This window comes from Typopeltis vanoorti, chromosome 24 (genome assembly GCF_054136105.1).
Source record: "Typopeltis vanoorti isolate ZY-2024b chromosome 24, IOZ_Tvanoo_1.0, whole genome shotgun sequence".
Classification (NCBI taxonomy): Eukaryota; Metazoa; Arthropoda; class Arachnida; order Uropygi; family Thelyphonidae; genus Typopeltis; species Typopeltis vanoorti.
In genome coordinates this window covers 64,117,723-64,136,570 of record NC_143572.1, presented here as the reverse complement: position 1 = coordinate 64,136,570, position 18,848 = coordinate 64,117,723, and the positions used below count along the sequence as shown (strand labels likewise).

Genomic DNA, 18,848 nt, shown 5'->3' with positions numbered 1-18,848 from the left:
AAATGCTTTTTCAAAGTCAATAAATGCAATATGTGTTTCTAAATTGTATTCTCTTCTTTTCTCTATTATTAATTTTAGGCAAAAGGCCGGATCTATACATGATCGTCCTTTTCTAAATCCATTCTGTACTTCTAAAATAAAGTTTTCGGAATATTTCATTAGTTTGCTATTTAAGATTCTGCTATATATTTTGTAACAGGAATTTAGTATACTGATACCTATATAGTTTTTAGGTCATCTCTATTACCTTTTTTAAAGATAGGAATCACAATTGCTTTTTCCCATTCTATTGGGGGGATACCAGTTGAATAAATTTTATTTAAAAAGATTAAGAGTCTTTCTTTGAATCTAGCATATTTATATAGTTCTGAACCTAGTTTATCTTCTCCAAGTGATTTTCCATTTCTTGCAGGCTGATTTCTAATTCTACTTTAGTTATTTCCTTTTCATTTTGTTAATTGTTTGCCGATTGTCTTTTTAAAATATTTGTCTGTCCACAATTCAGTGTTTAATTTTATGTTTTCTTTGGTATCTGCATTTAAGTGTTTCAAAATTTTATATACATTGGGTCTTATTTTATATAAATCATGTTCTAAATTAGAAACAAATTTGATCCATGATTCTCTGTCTTTTTCTGACTTCTGTTTTAGCTATGGCTCTTATTCTTTTATATTCAATTTCATCTTCTAATCTTTTACTGCTTAACCATTTGTGATAGGCTTCTTTTTTCTTTTTGATTATTTCTTTCATTGTATCATCCCAGAGATCTTCAGTTTTTTCCTTTTATTGAATTTTTTGGTCTTTCCTAAGCTTTCATTTGCTGCTGCATTTAGTATCATTTTTATATTAAGCCATTCTATTTCTATTTCTTCATTTTGTTGATATTGGTTAATTCTTTGTTCATATAGCCATTGTACATTTGTGTCATTCAATAGTCTAGTTTTATAAACAAATGTTTCAATTTTTCTTTCTCTTCTTGTTACTTGTAGCCATTTAGGTGGTAATCTTAATTTTATTTTAACAAGTGGTCACTGCTTATTTCATATCCTCTGTGAACTCTAACATCTAGTGAAAATTTTGATGTCTTTTCATTTAGTATAAAGTAATCTAATATTGATTTCCATCTTCTTGCTGCCCAAGTATTAAACATAAATGTCTTTATGTATGTCTTTATGTTTATAGAAGGAATTCATTATTTTTAGGTTATTATAAACTACAAAGTCAATCAATTTTTTACCATTCCTGTTTAGAGTATGTTCTCCATGTATTCCTGTATTATTATTAATTTTCATGTTTCCAATTCTTGCATTTAAGTCTCCTGCTAAAATTATGTAATAATTTTTATTTATGTTATTATATATGTTTTGTAATAGAGGCTATATAACAATAATGGGATCCAATCATGAATCCAATTATTGTTATATAGCCTCTATCTATTTTTATTCTAGCTTCTATTATTCTTTCATCCCATAATTTATAATGTTTTAACTGTTTTGAAAGGGAGTTATGAATCCAAATCATGACTCCTGCTTGTGCTCTTTGGTCTCTGTCAACTCCACTGTATATCACATTAAAATTTTCAGTTCTCATGGTTCCTTTTAATTTCTTTTTTGTTTCAGTGATTACTGCTATTTTGAAATTTCTTTCATTTAATAATTGGTCTAATTCTATTTCTTTATATGCTATTCCTCTTACATTCCAGTTTGCTATGTGTTTCCATATTTTGTCATTTCCATTTTTGTTTTACCTTTTCCATTCCAGGGTTGTTTCCTACAGATTCAATCCGATTATCTTTTTCTGTCAGCTTACTAGTAGAATTATGTTCTCCATGTCAGGGGACTAGCCTGACGATGGAATAGTTCAGTGGTAGGGCTGCTACCTTAAGGCTTCTTAACTAGCCTTCTTCCGAATTTAAACCCATAAGAGGAATAGGGTATATTGAAGGGGGAAAGAGTAGATTATAGAGGAATTATAGTAAGATTTATAGAGGGGGCATAGTTGTAAGACCAGAAATGAAAAGACCCCATGGCCCTCGAGTACTCTAATAGCATAGGGATCATAAAATTAGAAAAGTTGGCTGATAAGGCCTTATAGGAAAGATTAAAGTAAGTGGATCTTCCTCAAAGTAGTAGAAGGAGAGGATAGATCCAGCTAGGGGTCCATGGGAGTGTTCCCTTACAATCAAGATGATTGCCCCTTATGGCCCTATTGGTCCACAAGTCCTTATTCAGTATATTCGGACCATCCCACTATATACACACGCACGTGTGCACACACATGGTGGGCTCCCCTATCCGCCACCCAGGGGACGTGCTCTCTAGGGATTACAGGTCCTCCCCCCCCCCTGAGAGCCTAAAAATAAATAAATAAATAAAATGTTTTGTATGCATGCAGATAAAATTGCTACAAAACACTAGCTAACATGTAGTTAGAGAATGAAACAATAGCAAACATGGCTGCCTTGCAGCAGCTTGTCCATCTGTTGTTATCTACAATGGATAGATTGGTCATTGTTAGACTTTATGACTGAATATTGAGTGTCACTATAATAGTAAGAGGATTAACTAGATGGCCATTCTAAATACAAGTGATCCCAAGTTGTGCAACATTCTGAGAAACTACTGGGAGCAACATCAGTGGATGGAATACCAATCACAGTAACACCTCATAAAACACCAAATTCCTGTAAAGGAGTGATATCAGAATGGGATCTCTTTGATGTTCCTAATGAGGAGATATGTTCAGAGCTCAAAGATTAGGGAATCACAGGTGTGAGACACATCCTGATGCGTAGGGATGGTCACCTGGTTCTAATCATCCTTACTTTTGATACACCTAAGCTTCCGTCATCTGTAAAAGCAGGGTATCTCATCTGGCCTATTAGAGTGTACATCCCTAATCTGCTAAGGTACTTTTAATGTCAGAAATATCAGCATGCCCAAATGGTCTGTCGTGGCTCTATCACCTATGCCTGATGTGGTAATAAAGAGCATGATTACAAATTTTGCTCTGCAAAAAAAAAAAAAAAAAAAAGCTAAATGTGTCACCTGTCAGTGAGATCATCCAGCTTACTCTCATGCATGTGTGAGTCATCTTACATATTCTTATTTACTGAGGGCCAAAGACTCTTCCATATGTAAAAAATGCAATACATGTCTCACTATTTGTTATATTTTGGTGGAGTGCCAGCACTTTACACGAGAGGGAAATTAAATTTTTACCTATCTAGCAAATCCATATGCACTCGGACAGATTTACATGATGTTTTTTTAACTTTCTGTGAAGCATAAATTTTTATAAACACATTTGACTGTAATTTTGTTTTTATGTAGATACTACATTCATGTTATTTACTAGTTTATTTTTGACTATTTATGTAATGCTATAGATTTTGACTGCAGTGGTGTAACCTTGCTGTAATTTTCTTTATATGTAGATACAGAATTGGTAAACTTCATTTTTGTGCATGCATATTACTCTCATATCAGAGATCTCTAATCTTTGATCAAGTGTTTTATTTCTAACCATGCTCGCAGATCCTTAAGTTAACATTGGTTTGAACACTGTCCTGTATACAGCTAATTTAATGTTGTGACCAATTTCTTTCTTATTTCATATAAAATTACTCAGCTGGCTTCCTACCATACCAGCTTTACTCATTCTGTTGTCTATTTCCATATTTAATTTACCATCTTCACTAAATATTGCGCCTAATAGCTGAAATGTCTGACTTGTTCTATAGGTGCACCATTCAGAATACCCTTGATGTTTTCAATGTTTCTACTTATTTTCATTATCTTTGTCTTTTTATTGCTGGTTTTCATGTATTTATTAAAATAGTCCTTCAGTTTAGTCAGGGTATCTTGCAGACTTGTACTGGATTTATTCAGAAGTATAACTCCATCTGCATAAAGTAAAGAGCTAAGATTAACATCACCAATTTCGATATCAGATTTAATACCGTTTTCCTTCATGATGTGATCCATATTGATAATGAATAACAGATAATGTACACCCTTGTCATACAGCATTTTGCAGTTAAAGTCAACTCCATAACAGAACGACTTTGTCCGGTGGTAACTAATGCCTTCTATGTGGGTAACTTCACCATCTTCTATCATTAATGTAATACGAGGATCATAGAAATACAGCTGCAGCAAGCCATTGACCATCAAAATGGATACTTGCAAATGGATTTAGATTTTCCCAGCAGAACACAAAGCCATGTACACTCATGGATGAAGAACTCTTGACTAGAACAAACATCAATTAAAATTGCATCAGTAGAAAGCCAAGTTCTTGAGACTTGTATTTGATAGTAAACTTCCTCACATACATCATTCGTTGTACATACATTCTTTACTTTGTTTGTACAGGGCATTGATAAGCGATAATATTAAAACTTAATTATGGGTCCAAAGTTTATTCTTCGGCCAAAGAAAGTACATGCCAATTTCTAGTTCCTATTCATCATCAGAATTACAACTGGAGCATTTTACATGTCATCTGTTCCTAATCTATACATCAAGAAAATGAACTAACTGTCTTTGTCTCTTTGATATTAACAGTTGTCTCTGTTATACACAACAAAAATAAAATTCCTGCCAGACCACTTCACATGGCTAACTACTTTTTCTTTATGATAGGAGAAGCTGTACAACACTTGACAGACCACCATAAAGCCCTCAGGTTGCAAATAAAAGCTCTCCTACAAGCTCCTCTAGAAATTGCATCAGACAAAATAGCCTGGATGCCACCAAACAAACTTCCACCTGCCAGTCATGCATACCAGAAAGTAGCTTTTCTTTTAGCATACTACTGAAACTTTGCACTCCTCCTGTTGTCTGTGAGCAGCTCGTTAATGCTTATAGAATTGAATACTCTGATTTTGTGCCTGTCTGCACATAAGTTCAAAATCAGAGCACCTATTGGGACCTTCTGCCATCTTTCCAGACAGCATTATATCTGCACAAATCCCACTAGAATATACCAACTTTACAGCTTAGCTGTATGGGATAGAGCTTGCAATAAAATACATCCAACTGCAGTGCCCATAGGTCCATAATATATTTAGGCTCGCAAAGTTCTTTTCAGGAAATAAAAAAGCCTAGATCTATAAAATTTTCTCAAATCCAACAGTCATGTGAGCTACACCTAGATGTCTCCTTCCGTTGTACAAGAGTGGTCTGAAAAGTTCTCGGCCTAACAATGAAAAAACGAATTTATAATTTCAAAATTATTTTTATTTTTCAATAATCTCCCTTAAGACTAATACATTTATTCCAGTGCTGTGCCATTATCCTGTCCCCGTAGTAATTCTCAGTAAGATCTGCAAAATACCCCTCTACAGCTGCAATCACCTCTATTCGAAGAAAAATGCTGACCAGCAAGGAAGAGTGTTAGTTTTGGGAAGACATAGAAGTCAGAGGTAGCCAAATCTGGGGAACAGGGTGGATGTTCCGACAATTCATAGTGCAGATAATTTTCCCATTGCCAAAACACCTTTGTCAGCAGGTGCATTGTCCTGATGAAAGATGATTTTTTTCTTCTGCAAACTGGGTCTTTTCTCACAAATTTTTTCATCTAGTCTGGTTAAAAGATCGGAATAATATTCCCCGGTTATTGTTTTACCCTTTTCAAGATAATTAATAAACAAAATGCCTTTAGTATCCCAAAACACTGATGCCATGACCATTTCTGCTTATGGAACCGACTTTGTCTTCTTCGGCACTGAACAACAGGCTTCTTTCCACTGTTTTGACTGCTGTTTGGATTCTGGTCTGTAATGGTGAATCCAAGTCTCATCCATAGTAATAAATCGACACACAAAATTAGTTTTATTCTTGTTAATATGCTCCAAGCACTATTCAGAGATTTTCATGCAAGTGGATTTTTGTTTTTGATATGCTGTGAGCAAGCGCAGCACCCCTCTTGCACAAAGCTTTTTCATTTGCAATTCTTCAAGCAAAATATATCCTACACGTTCTTTTGAAATGCCTATAGTCTCAGCAATTTCACGCACTTTGACTCGCCGGTCATCCAATACCATATCGTGCACTGGATCAATGATTTCTGGTGTTGTTACACTTTTTGAACTTCCTTCACGTGGATCATCCAAGGCTGATACGGTCACTTTTAAACTCGGCAGCCCATTTCTTAATTGTCGAAAACGAAGGAGAAGAGTGCCAGTAAACTTTTATGAACTTGGAAAGTATTTCTTTTGGCATTAAACCTTCTTTTACAAAGAATTTTATAAACACACTATACTCAAATTTATCCATTTCAAGGGATACAGAACACTTTTGCTTCAGACAACTGTATAAAACAAACTGCTTGATAGAGTGACTTGGAATTTCACATGGATGCTTATGACAGATGTCCAAATTAAAAAAAAAAAAATCTTGCCGATAGTGTTGCCATCTATGGTCGAGGCTAAGAACATTTCAGACCACCCTCGTATATATATATATACTGGGTGATTATAAAATAATGTCAAGTGTTCAGAGCCCTCTAGCGAGTAATGTATTGGACAAAACGCATCAATATTCGGTAGACGTACACAGTAGAACATGGGGATTCGATTTAACGAAAAAAAAAAAAGTACCAAAAGTCGCCAACAGGGGAAATTTTGGCGCTACCAAATTAATTTTAGTAGGTGTGACTAATGAATGATTAAATGGCAAATGAGAGACAGCACACATCAAATTCATGATGTTTATTGTTAATTACAAATGAGGTTCAATATGACCACCATTCTGATATTCCAGGAACTGCATACGGTGCACGACATTTTCCACAGTGGCTCGCAACATATCGGAATTGATTTGTCTCACGTGTAACGTTATTCGATCTTTCAAAGTTGGAATATTGGGTACATGTCCTTGATACACAATGCTTTTAAGAAATCCCCACAACCAAAAGTCACAAGGATTGAGATCAGTCGATCTCAGTGGCCATGGCGTAGGAAATGCACGACTAATGATTCTTCTGTCAGAGAAATGTTGTCACAAAACACGCTGTACCTGAAGTCCGATGTGGGGTGATTCACCATCCTGCATGAAGATGGTCGAATCGAGACATCCTTTTTTGCTGCTGCAGTTATGGAACCACAAAGTTCTGTAGCATATTGGCATACCTGTTAGCATCGACGGAACAGGTCACTGTTTTTGGCGGTTTTCTTCATACCTGAAGTCCGATGTGGGGTGATGCACCATCCTGCATGAAGATGGTTCGAATCGAGACATCCTTTTTGCTGCAGTTATGGAACCACAAAGTTCTGTAGCATATTGGCATACCTGTTAGCATCGACGGATCAGGTCACTGGTCCATTTTGGCGATTTTCCTCAAAAGTATGGATCGATGATAAAAGATGCCATAAATCCGCACCACACTGTGACTTTGGGTGAGTGGATAGGCATCTGCAGACACACGTGTGGATTAGTGTATCCCAAACATGACAGTTGCGTGTGTTAATATCACCGTTAAAAATAAAAGTGCACTTCGTCACTCCATAAAATCTGTCATGGCCGTGCATCATCCACTTCCATGCGTGCTAAGAATCTCAAAGATAAGTCGATTCGTGTGGTCGCATCACCAGGGTGCAATTCTTGAACATGACTGATTTTATAGGGGTAAAACTTCAACATCTGATGTAGTATTTTCCACACCATTGTATATGCGATATCCATTTGCCGGGATATTGCTCGTGCACTGCTGGTACCTTGCACATTCGTCATCTCCTGTTCCACAATAGCAGTTGAAACTTGTTCAACTTGTTGGTGATTGATTGGTTTGAATCCCCTGCCTACCTGCACTGCTAGAGTTCCAGTAGTTTCAAATCACCGAATCAGTTTTCATAAGTTTGTTACGCTAATCAGTCCTTTTCGTAAATTTTTCATATGCCGAAAATCACGAAGACAAGCACTTTCATTATTGTTCCACTGATAATAGAGTTTGACTAATAACACGCTCACTTAAGGTAAGAGGCATCGAAAAGCAGTTCGTCTACAAATGATAAGAAATCTCACAGGCTTTCCTTTTATTGCATGATCGCTCACAAGAAATGCAATAATGCAAATTAATGCATTTTACTAGGTAAACAACACCAAAATTTCCCCTGTTGGCGACTTTTGGTACTTTTTTTTTCGTTAAATCAAATGCCCATGTTCCACTGTGTACATCTACGGAATATTGGTGTGTTTCGTCCAATACATTACTCGCTAGAGGGCTCTGAACACTTGACATTATTTTATAATCACCTGGTATATATATATTATTATTATTATGTGACACTTCCGGGGAGTCCAAAGACTCATCGTGGGAGGGCACCTACTCTACAACTCTGTCTCCACCACTCATTCCATCAACTACAGTGAACCGCATCATCTACACCATCTATTGCACTAACCACCACCACTAGTATTTTGACACACAATCACAAACATCCATGCCCACAGTTGGATTTGAACCCACGGCATTTTGGCTGGAGAGTGGATATGTTCGCCACTTGCCAACTGGGCTGGTGCATATATATATTCTTTTAATTAGGGATGGGACAAATATTTGGTTTTGCACAGATATTTGGCTGATTTGCATGTTTTTCAGATATTCAACTTTAGCCAAATCAGTAGAAAGATTTAGTATTTGGAAAATTGCAATTCATAACAAATGCAGGGAATTGGGAAAAGCCTTCCTTTATCTTGTGTGACTGCATCCAAAGGCTTGTTGTGCTTGCTATAGGCACTTTTTGGTTTATATTATGTGAAGATTCAAAATTGGCAAAATCTAAATATGCAAACAACAAAATAATTAGGCGACAACACAGGAAAAAGAAAGTACACATCACAGGTCATGTAAAAATGCAAACTTAGTGATGAATTTGTAAAACAAAGTGAAACTAAAATATCCAACCACAATGCAAGAACTAATAAGCAGTAAGAATCTAAAGTAAATTCATCAAAGCGAAAAATGTTATTTGACGTTAACAAATAATCTAAAAAAACATTAAATTAAATATAAAAAGGATACAGATGACAAATAGGCAAAATCTTTTCATCATGCTATGGATGAAATTACTGCATTGGATAATAGACCATATTCAATTGTTCAAAAGAAAAAAAATTCTAAAGCTAATGAATCGATTTATTTTGTAGTACAATTCTCAACAAAAATTTATTTTGGCACCAGCTCTATAATTATTCTTCATATTTCCCAATTTAAAATAAAAGTTTCCTTAATATATTTGTTTTGTTATTTAAATAAGTGCAATTTTATGATTTTCTTGATGTATAGTTTTAAAAAATAACTAAATAATTGTTTGCTATAAAATTTAATGATAATTTAATTATATTGAAATGGAGAATTTTATGGATCCAACCATATTTTATAGCCAGATGTAGAAAGAACCCTAAGTTTCTAAAATTTATCAGAGAGATTATGAGAACACAACCTTCTGCATCAGAGTTGCATTAGTGGATTGTGAAATCAGATTATTGGGCAGCAACCAACATTTTTTTTAATGAAATAGAAACAGATTGTTCAGCTTTCATTCTTCAGCTTTTCAGCTTACATTCATGCTAGATGGTATCATATTCTGTGCTTCACTACAAGTGGGAACTTATTTGACAGTATATTATGTCCCTTCCACATCAAGCAGGGCATATTTTTTACAAAGTTTTAAATATGTGCTGTATGCTAGTTGGAATATTTTCTATCAAATTTTATTCATGAAATTAGTACAGAGAATATCATATGCAATTCTGATTTCAAGGTGTGTGTGTGTGTGTGTCTGTGTATATATATATATATATATATATATATTTGCTTTTCATGAATCATTTTGTCTGTACGTAATGACTGCATTATGAACAGATGTAACATTGTATTTTGTGCGACAGACATTTTGAAATAGGTTGTTAGGACCATGTATTTAGTACTACATGATCCTACAATAAAATTTTGGATCAGAGAGAGAGGTTGAAAGTTTTTTCACTTTGTTATACTAGAAATTTAACATGCCATGAAATTATATTCTTGGTTTAATCCTTTAACCAACTGTAAGCAAACGAAGTTTGTGAGTGAAGTATCTTCACAACTGGGCTACTTTTATATAGAGGAAAATGACCACATAAATTGCTTTAATATCCCATAATACATGGATATGTGCTATATTATGGGATACTAATGCAAGTACAATCAGTCGTATTAAATAAAATATTTTTTAATTTCTGCTTTTGCATTGCTTGAATTTTTTTCAATGTTGTATTTAAATGTTAATAAATTCACATTTGTATTAACTTTGTTATATTTTAATTTTACTTTATTATATTATTATTATATGTACTTAGGGCACGTACAGTTTTGACTAAAAGCAAATTGTAGTATCTGTTCTTATTAGCTTAATATCTAATGTGGATCCCACTAGGGTTCAAGCTGAACTTTTTTTGGAAAGTGGTGAAGTGCTCTGATCTTGCTCAACCTTTACCATCAGTTGCCTGGTATTGTGAAATTATCAGCCTCTTGGGAAGATACTTCTTGTGCAAACCTTGTTTGCTTATACTTGGAAAAGGATTAAATAAGAATATAATTTCTTATCAAGTTTAAATATAATTTAATCTATAAGAATCTTCTAAAGTAATTCAATACACCATCCAACATTTTTGATAGAAGTATCATTCCATATGGCAATTACTTTGTTTTATTGAGAGAATAATTATCTCTTAGGTTACTTTTGAATACAGAACTTCATTATTGTTTTATTAATCCTAGGATTTTAAAATTGGTGAAGAAGTGCTTGCTCGATGGATAGATTGCAAAATGTATCCTGCAAAAGTGACAGATATACTTGAAAAAGGTAGTATTAAGTTGTATTAATTTGATGAAATTATCATAGTTTTAGCATGTTAAGACAGACTGTTAACAAACTGTGATTTGACATTTATAATTTTATCATTAAATAGGAAAATAATGAATGCCCATTATTATTGTATAAATCAGTAGCAAAAACTTGCCTTTGAAACATAAAGTTTTGAAGTGACTGAGTGCTTGTGAGAATGCAAGCTTGGACATGGGACAAGCCTGGAAAACCAAAATTGAAATCACTTATGAAAGGCACATACGTAGTCTCCGACAAAGTGCATTGTCTTTCAGCTAGTGCAGAACAAGGCAGGCAATATGCTAAAGGTTGTATTATTGTAACTCTTGGTCACTTTACAAACTATTGAAGTTCCAAAGGTAAACAATATTTTGTTACTTGATTATATAACAATAGTTATTAAATTTCTTTTTATAATTTTTGGTACTAGATAATGCTTTTTTTTTTTTCAGACTTTTTTCCATGCTTATATCTTTTGCTCAGATTGAAAAGCCACTTATGGAAAATGCAACTTCAAATATGGCATTTCATGATGTTAGTGAAAGTTTTGTCCTTGCAAGGTTTTTATTTGGTCTCTGATGAGAACCAGTATAAGTTATCAGGACATTATAACCTTAATCAAAGTACCAATGAAGAGCAAATATATGGGCTCTTGGGCAGAGTTTGTCATCATTTAAGAAAATGCAGTATTACAGCAATTACATTTTTCCAAAAATGTAAGCGTTCAGTCACTTTCAAAACTAAATTATTGACAATATTGTTTTGTTCCTTTCATTTCTCATACACTACTATCCTGAGTACTAGAGGCATGAAGTGGAAGAGAAGCAGAATGTCTTCTGTCAGTGAAGGTCTAACACAAATTATCCATCAGCCTGTCAGAATATTAGATAATCCTCATATTCTTCCAATACCATGGACCTTTTCTTAACCAGCTTTCCCTCCAAATACACCATTGGTGTTAGTTCTCTTCTTAGCAACTCTGACCAAACCTTGTCCATGTTTCTTTTTCTACAAATCATCCTTCTCTCAGTCACAGCACTACAACACTGCGAATTGAGATGATGTTTGGAATTTCTGTGTCTCTGTGCTTTAGCCTGATTATTTCTACTCTTCAATCTAAGCACTTTCTCTGATCAGATAGCAAGTTATTCATACAGGAATGAGTGTCTTTATTCTCCACTCCACTCAGAATCCTTGACCCTATCCAAGCCTCAGGTTTTCAACTTATGTATATTCAGTGGCTCAAGTTAAAAACCAACTTCTCAGTTTACATTGCAGCCTGTAGCAAAGGTAAAAATCACCAACAAAAGAATCTATCATTACATCTTATCCATCTCCAAAATTTCCAAAAAAACTATATAGATTACTTTAAACTCGAACCCAAAAACAACCATAACCTGTAACTGTGTACCTACTGAGACTTTAGTTCAAAACTCCAACAATGCTTTTTATAATCGACAGTCAGCTCTTGGACTACTTCTGCATTGTCCCAGAAAGCTACCTCTACATCATAGATCATAAAGATTTTAATGCACGAATGATCTGATGTTTCAGTAAGTTTTAAAAGAGGTATACTGTGAGTAGACATATCGATACAAAATTAATAATGGAAAAAACTCACGTACAAAGATTATTTATTAGTATAATTTTCGCCTATGTGTCACAGGCATCTTCAGTTCATATTAAGCTCAAATTAAACATTAACTGACAATTCCAAAAAGCGCCACCTAAGTAGCTGGTGTAAGATAACTAAAAAGGTCAATAAATCTCCTAAAAAAAAAAAAAAAAAAAAAAAAAAAAAATTCAATACAATAAAAAGTTAGGAAATATTAGCTGATTTGTAAAGTACTATCTCCCATAAAGGGGATAGACGTAAGCTGTTGGATCTGTTTGAGTTAGGAGAATGATGTAGAGTTTCACATGTTTCTTTATAAAGGCGTTCCATGAGGAACTGACTTTTGTGAAGAACTCTTGTCTTTCTCCATTGAACTCTATGTCTAGTGAAGATGGGATGTTCTGCAAGTCAGAACATCCCATCCCAGACTTTTCAGGTTTAAAATATTCAATATAAGATTGGTGTTCTTCTAGCCGAATAGAGGCAGATCTTCCCGTTTGTCCGAAATAAGATAATCCACAAGAGCATGGAATCTGGTAGACACCTGGATGATTAAGATGTGGAAGCTTGTCCTTAGGAGAAGTGAGAAAGGTGGAGATTTTTCTAAACGGTCGAAAGGCAACAAAAATATTCAGTGGTTTTAAAACTTTTGCTATATGTTCACTGATGCCTTGTACATAAGGGATAGGAATGCACGTTATTTCTTCTGTGTTTGAAGAGGAAGACATATTAAAACTACTCAAAGTTCTTTTAATGAAGCAATTCTTATAACCATTAGATAGAAAGGAAGAAGTTATATATTGTAGTTCTTTCTGTAAAAGACCGTCTGAAGAACAAAAGGAGTGGGCCCAATGAACCAGTGTTTTAATAGTTCCTTTTGACTGGGATGGTGATGAGATTTCGCATGGATATAATTGCCTGTGTGAGTCTTCTTTCTATAAACTGAGAAATGTAGGTCACCATCTGGTTGGTGAAGAATTAGAAGATCTAAAAAGGCTAACTGCTTATTTGATTCTACTTCTAGGGTAAACTTGATCCTAGGATGAAGTGCGTTTAACTTAGTGAGAAATTGTTGAAGTTCATCCGAAGAGCCATTCCATAAAGCAATATCTTTGTACGTGAGTTTTTTTCCATTATTAATTTTGTATCTGATGTTTCAGGAATTACATAAAATATAGGACCTTTCATGTATTACAGTACTTCAAATAAAATCATCTTCTAAATGAACTGTGTAACACACACACATAACTCTGTCAATTTACAGAGCAAATTTCCACATAAACCTGGAAGAAAATGGACTTAGGAATATAGAAAAATGGACATAGGAATATTTGAACCACTGAATAATAAATACACACATGAAACTTTTTCTCGGTGCTTTTAAATCAAAAACAATAATTGCAAATAAATATCATTGGAAAGACCTGACTTCTTACCAGAGAAACTCAGTACAGTCAACTCTCACTGTAGCAAACTCATAGGGACCACAGAAACAGTTAGTTATAGGTAGTAGTGAATTTCTTTTAGCATAGCACCTGTTGAGCTTTGATGGGACAGTATTTTCTATAGTGAGAATCAATGATGTAATGAGACATTACAAAATTAACTCACTATTAATTTAAGGTCAAATGCCTTATTAACCATCTCCGATTTTGACTTATATTGAACACTCCATCTCTGAATTAGCAACAGAAATTTTGATCAACAAGACTGTTTCATCATCTTAAAGGAAATGAGTAATACTAAGTACCAAATAATAAAGAAATACAGTGACATTAACAATAATATAAGAATCAGAGAATGTATAATCTACATCAGCTCGTTGAACTAAAGGATCAGTTAATATAGCCATTTGAAATGAGAACAAAGAACACCAGACTATCTGTCAGAAATTAGAACTACACCAGAATAAGCATTAAACTAGTAAAATATACCTAGTAGCTAATTCCTTATACACCAAAGAAAGGAAACCCAAAAGACTAAGAATCAGAGATAAAAAAATGAAGAACTCTTAGTGTGGAAAAGTTGTTGTACAATTCACCACTGACCTTTAGCATTGATGCTTTGCCAATAATAATAATAATAATCCATGAAACTTCTCATTACTGTACACCCACATATGCGAGACCCTTTGACATTTCTGCACATGTCAGAATAAGGAGAATCCATTCCGATAATTGGGTAAGCAATCTGTCTTGTGTGATGAGTTGTTTATTATTACACATTGGAAAATTAACTTTTCTTTTATGAACATTGTAGTTTTTAAAGTTGTAACTATTTTGCTTGTATAACAGTAGGAAAAGTTTGTATATAAAGCACGTGATTTCACGTGTTGGTAACCAATTTGTACATTCTTTATTTCTTTCTCCCCTTCAGCATGAATTGACTAATCTTGGCAATCTTCCATACCTGGTTCTATGAATTGTGGGCGTACAATAGGTGTAACAATTTTACAGTTTGAAAATTTAAAACTGCACTAAAATGCAAAAGAATGAGAGGATATCTGGATTGGACTATATATAATGGCATAGGATATCAAACATGGAGGAAAGCAGCTTTGGAAACGATTACTAAATGTCTGCAGTACATTCATCATTCCATCCCAGTGAAAGAAAAGTAATAATACCATTGCCTAAGAAAGGAAATCTAAACAACCCAGAAAATTACAGAAGAATCGCACTGCCATCTAGCACACTAAAAAATCTGTAATGTAATCATAAACTGAATTGAACATATAATACCTCTTCTGCTCAAAAATCAAGCAGGTTTCTTGAAAAACGGGAGCACTATCCAGTGCCTTAAAAGTTACTAGAAGGAGCAAAAAGATTAAAAAAAAACCTTCCTTTAATCTTAAGTTTCTCGGATTTCTTCAAAACCTTTGATTAAAACAGTAGACAAAGGATGTTCAGAATATTCAGTTATTATGACATGTCCTTACAAATAAAGCAAACAGCAGAACCATACCAGAAATCCATGTAAGAATAATGGGTTAATGGAAAAAATGACTGATAGCTTTCCTGTTTCCACTGGAGAGTTCTTCAGGAAGATTCTTTAGCAATATATCTTTTTATTATTATCCTTCACTGCATTTTCAGACTCACGGGAAATGGGTATGGAATAACTCTTAAAGATTTCCACAAGTAGTCTACTTTTCAGATGATGATATTCTAATCACTCAATCATGGTCAGTTGATAACAATAAACCTAAAGTCAAAAAAAAAATAAAATAGAAGGAACGTTAAGCTAAATGGGCCACATCTTGAAGAAGTAGATTTTCAGCACCTCAGCTCCTACATCAAAGTTACATTAGTGAAAAGAGAGCACAAAGCTCTTCACTCTCATAAAAGCCTAACATCTGGAAACTCGTCACCATAATTTATCTACAGAACCATAATTTAAGCCATATTTACATGGGGTTCTCAGACATAGAACATCATTACTCACCAAACAATTAATATAGTTGGGACAACATGCCTTTGATCAGTATTAGGATATATAAGCAAGAAAATAGCTCAAATACTATTCTGGAAGAAAGTCAACAAACACCTTCTAATAGAAAAAGATAATTCAGAAAAAGGCCAAGAAAACAGTTTTGGCAATAATAAAGTTTTTTTTGAAGATGAGACTCATTTACGGACATTTACCAGTTGGCCCATAAATAGAACAATTTGTTTCACCTTCATTTAATAGACTTTATCTCCATGAGTTATTGTTATATACACTGCACTGGGGCAACTCGTATATTGAAGCTAATAACTTCACATCACTTGCCTTAGTATCCCATAATGCAAAGCACATGTCCTTACAGGTATGTATAATGCTATGCATTATGGGACACTAAGGCAAGTGATATGAAGTCATTAGCTTCAATATACAAGTTGCCCCAGTTCTGAAAATAATTCAGGGGCAAATTTTGTTCGCTTTACACTTGGATAAAGGATTAAACCAAGTATATCTTTAATATATAAGTATGCATATATCCTTTATTAATCCAGAACAGTGATAGCAAAATCAGAGCACAGCACTTTGCCTTCCTCCTTAATTTATTAACAACATTGCTTCAAACATAGCCCCGATGTGAGGGGGACAGCCATATTGTGGTCACCTATGGCTGTTCTCTCTATTTTATATAATTTTCCTTGCCTAATGAAATATCCTGAGTTCCAAGCTTCTTGTGCCATTGGAATAGGAGCTTGCTGCTATGCTAAATACTGATCTCTGTACAGTCCTTTCAGACATCTCCAATGCTTTCAGCTGCTAAAGAATTTCAAAAAGTAAAAAATCAGAACATCACCAAATTTGCAAATCTATTAAAAATTCCAACCTCTGCTCCACATAGACCTATAGTTTGGCTCTGTTCTGTAGACGATTTGTTCTTCATTTGGCTATGGATTTGGAGGCTCTTAACACCTTCCTAACACATCTTAATAACTTGCACCTCAGGATCCAGTTTAACTTGGAAAAAAAAAAAAAGTCTCTCCTTCCTAGACACCTTTATTACAATTCAACCTGCTAGATACTTAGCATTCTCAGTTTACAGAAACCCATCCCCATATACACAGACAGATACATTCATCAATCGTTACCCCTTCTCTGACCAGTATGGGATTATTAAACCCTGTACAATATGACAGACTTAATTATCTCCAAATAATAATGCCATCACCACTGAACTTGAACATTCACAAACCTTCTTAGCTCATGGCTCCAATCCTCATAAACTCCAAATAATATTAAACCACAAAACCACATCCTCCCTTCCATCCCTACAGAACAGAGACTATGCTAAATCTATTACCATTCCATATATATGAGCTCATACCATTGAGCTCATCTGAAAACTAGCAAAAATTCTAAAAAGATGCAACCTTGTAACCACTTACATATCTTATAAAACATTTGCATTCCTTATTCACAGTCCCTATACCTGCCATTTGTCCACCAGACCATGCAGTTATAAACTGTCCTACTATAGTCAAACAGCAGGACAGACATCTGAATTGCCAGACACAAAGACTACATTTGGTTCTCCAAATGTAGTCTTTGTGTATATGGGGTAGATATCCCTTGGACTACACCTTGGACATCCACCACAGGTTACAATGGAAAAATGCCATCTTACTCCACAGGAACAAATTTAAATATGAAAGACTTTTCCTAGATCTGCCTCTACTTTAAGGAACTACCTTAAACATGAGAAGCACTCATCCATAAAACTTCAGCCCAACATCCAAGAACATCATCCCAGCCCTTCTACACCCTGTGATTAGATTGCCAGCTTCCTCTCATCAGAATTCTCGATCAATGTTGGAGTGCCTTGGGGTTCTGTGCTCTCACCCACACCTTCCTTCTTTACATCAATGACCATCTTTCTCTAACTTCAAATCCTATTCATAGCTTTGCCAATGACAGTACTCTTCATTTCTCTTCATCATTTGATAAACCTTGCAGCACCCTAATGTTAGATACCTCAACATCTTCCATAACCAGTGACTTGAATACTGACCTCCTCAACATCCTGAAATAGGGTGAAGACACCTTAGTAAATTTCATTGCCAAAAAAAAAATCAAGCCTGCCTTATTACCCACAAGAAAAATCCTACTCATTCCCCTCTCATTTTTGATAATGTTCCAGTTTCCTTTCATGATCAACTTTCTCTTCTGGAGTAATTACTTTGAAAGACTATGAAATAAAGCAAGCAGTGTCAGCACGACAGTAGTAAACTCCAAACAGGAATGCAGTCAGGAATACATATCCTCCATACTTGAAGTAGAAAAAAGTCATCAGTAATCTGAAATGTGGAATGGCAGCTGGAGTAGATGAAATTTGGCCAGAAATGCTCAAATATGGAGATATAAAAGTTTTACAGTGACTGCATTGTATAATTCAGAAGGCATGGTCACAGAGTAGAATTCCAGATGATTGTAGAAGAGCTCTCATAGTACCCAAAAGGGAATATATCTGAATGTTAGAATTACAGAGGTATTTCCCTACTGAATATTTCTAACTGTCGATTTTTAGGGAGAGACAGCATATACTGTTATATTAATTAAAAAACTTGAATTAATACTTCCTGTATTTTGGTAATGTAACATTACTGAAATATAGGAAGCCAATGGCTACAACTCTCATAAAATCCAAAAAATATTAAAACCAATTAACCTCAACCCCCTCCATAACAGGGACTACTCTAAATCTCTCACCATTCCTTATTCAGGGTACTTCTGAAAATCTAACAAAAATCCTAAAAATATATGACTTGACAACTTGTTATAAATCATAAAAACATTGGCATCTCTTATCCGCTCCCCCAAGGAACAGCCACTTCCCCTAGACCTACCTGGAGTATACCAGGTCCC

At 34.6% G+C, this 18,848-nt stretch overlaps 1 protein-coding gene and 1 pseudogene across 2 annotated transcripts in view; both read left to right on the top strand.

The window, feature by feature from the left end:
• LOC150093314 (uncharacterized) overlaps nt 1–18,848 on the top strand; it is a 207,045-nt gene that overhangs the window by 30,296 nt on the left and 157,901 nt on the right. For both annotated transcript variants that reach the window (XM_090413488.1, XM_090413487.1), the window contains exon 4: nt 10,768–10,852. In XM_090413488.1, coding sequence (XP_090269614.1) covers nt 10,768–10,852 — 85 coding nt within the window. The remainder of the gene's footprint in view (nt 1–10,767; nt 10,853–18,848) is intronic.
• Nucleotides 10,352–10,530, top strand: LOC150093315 (U2 spliceosomal RNA; annotated as a pseudogene).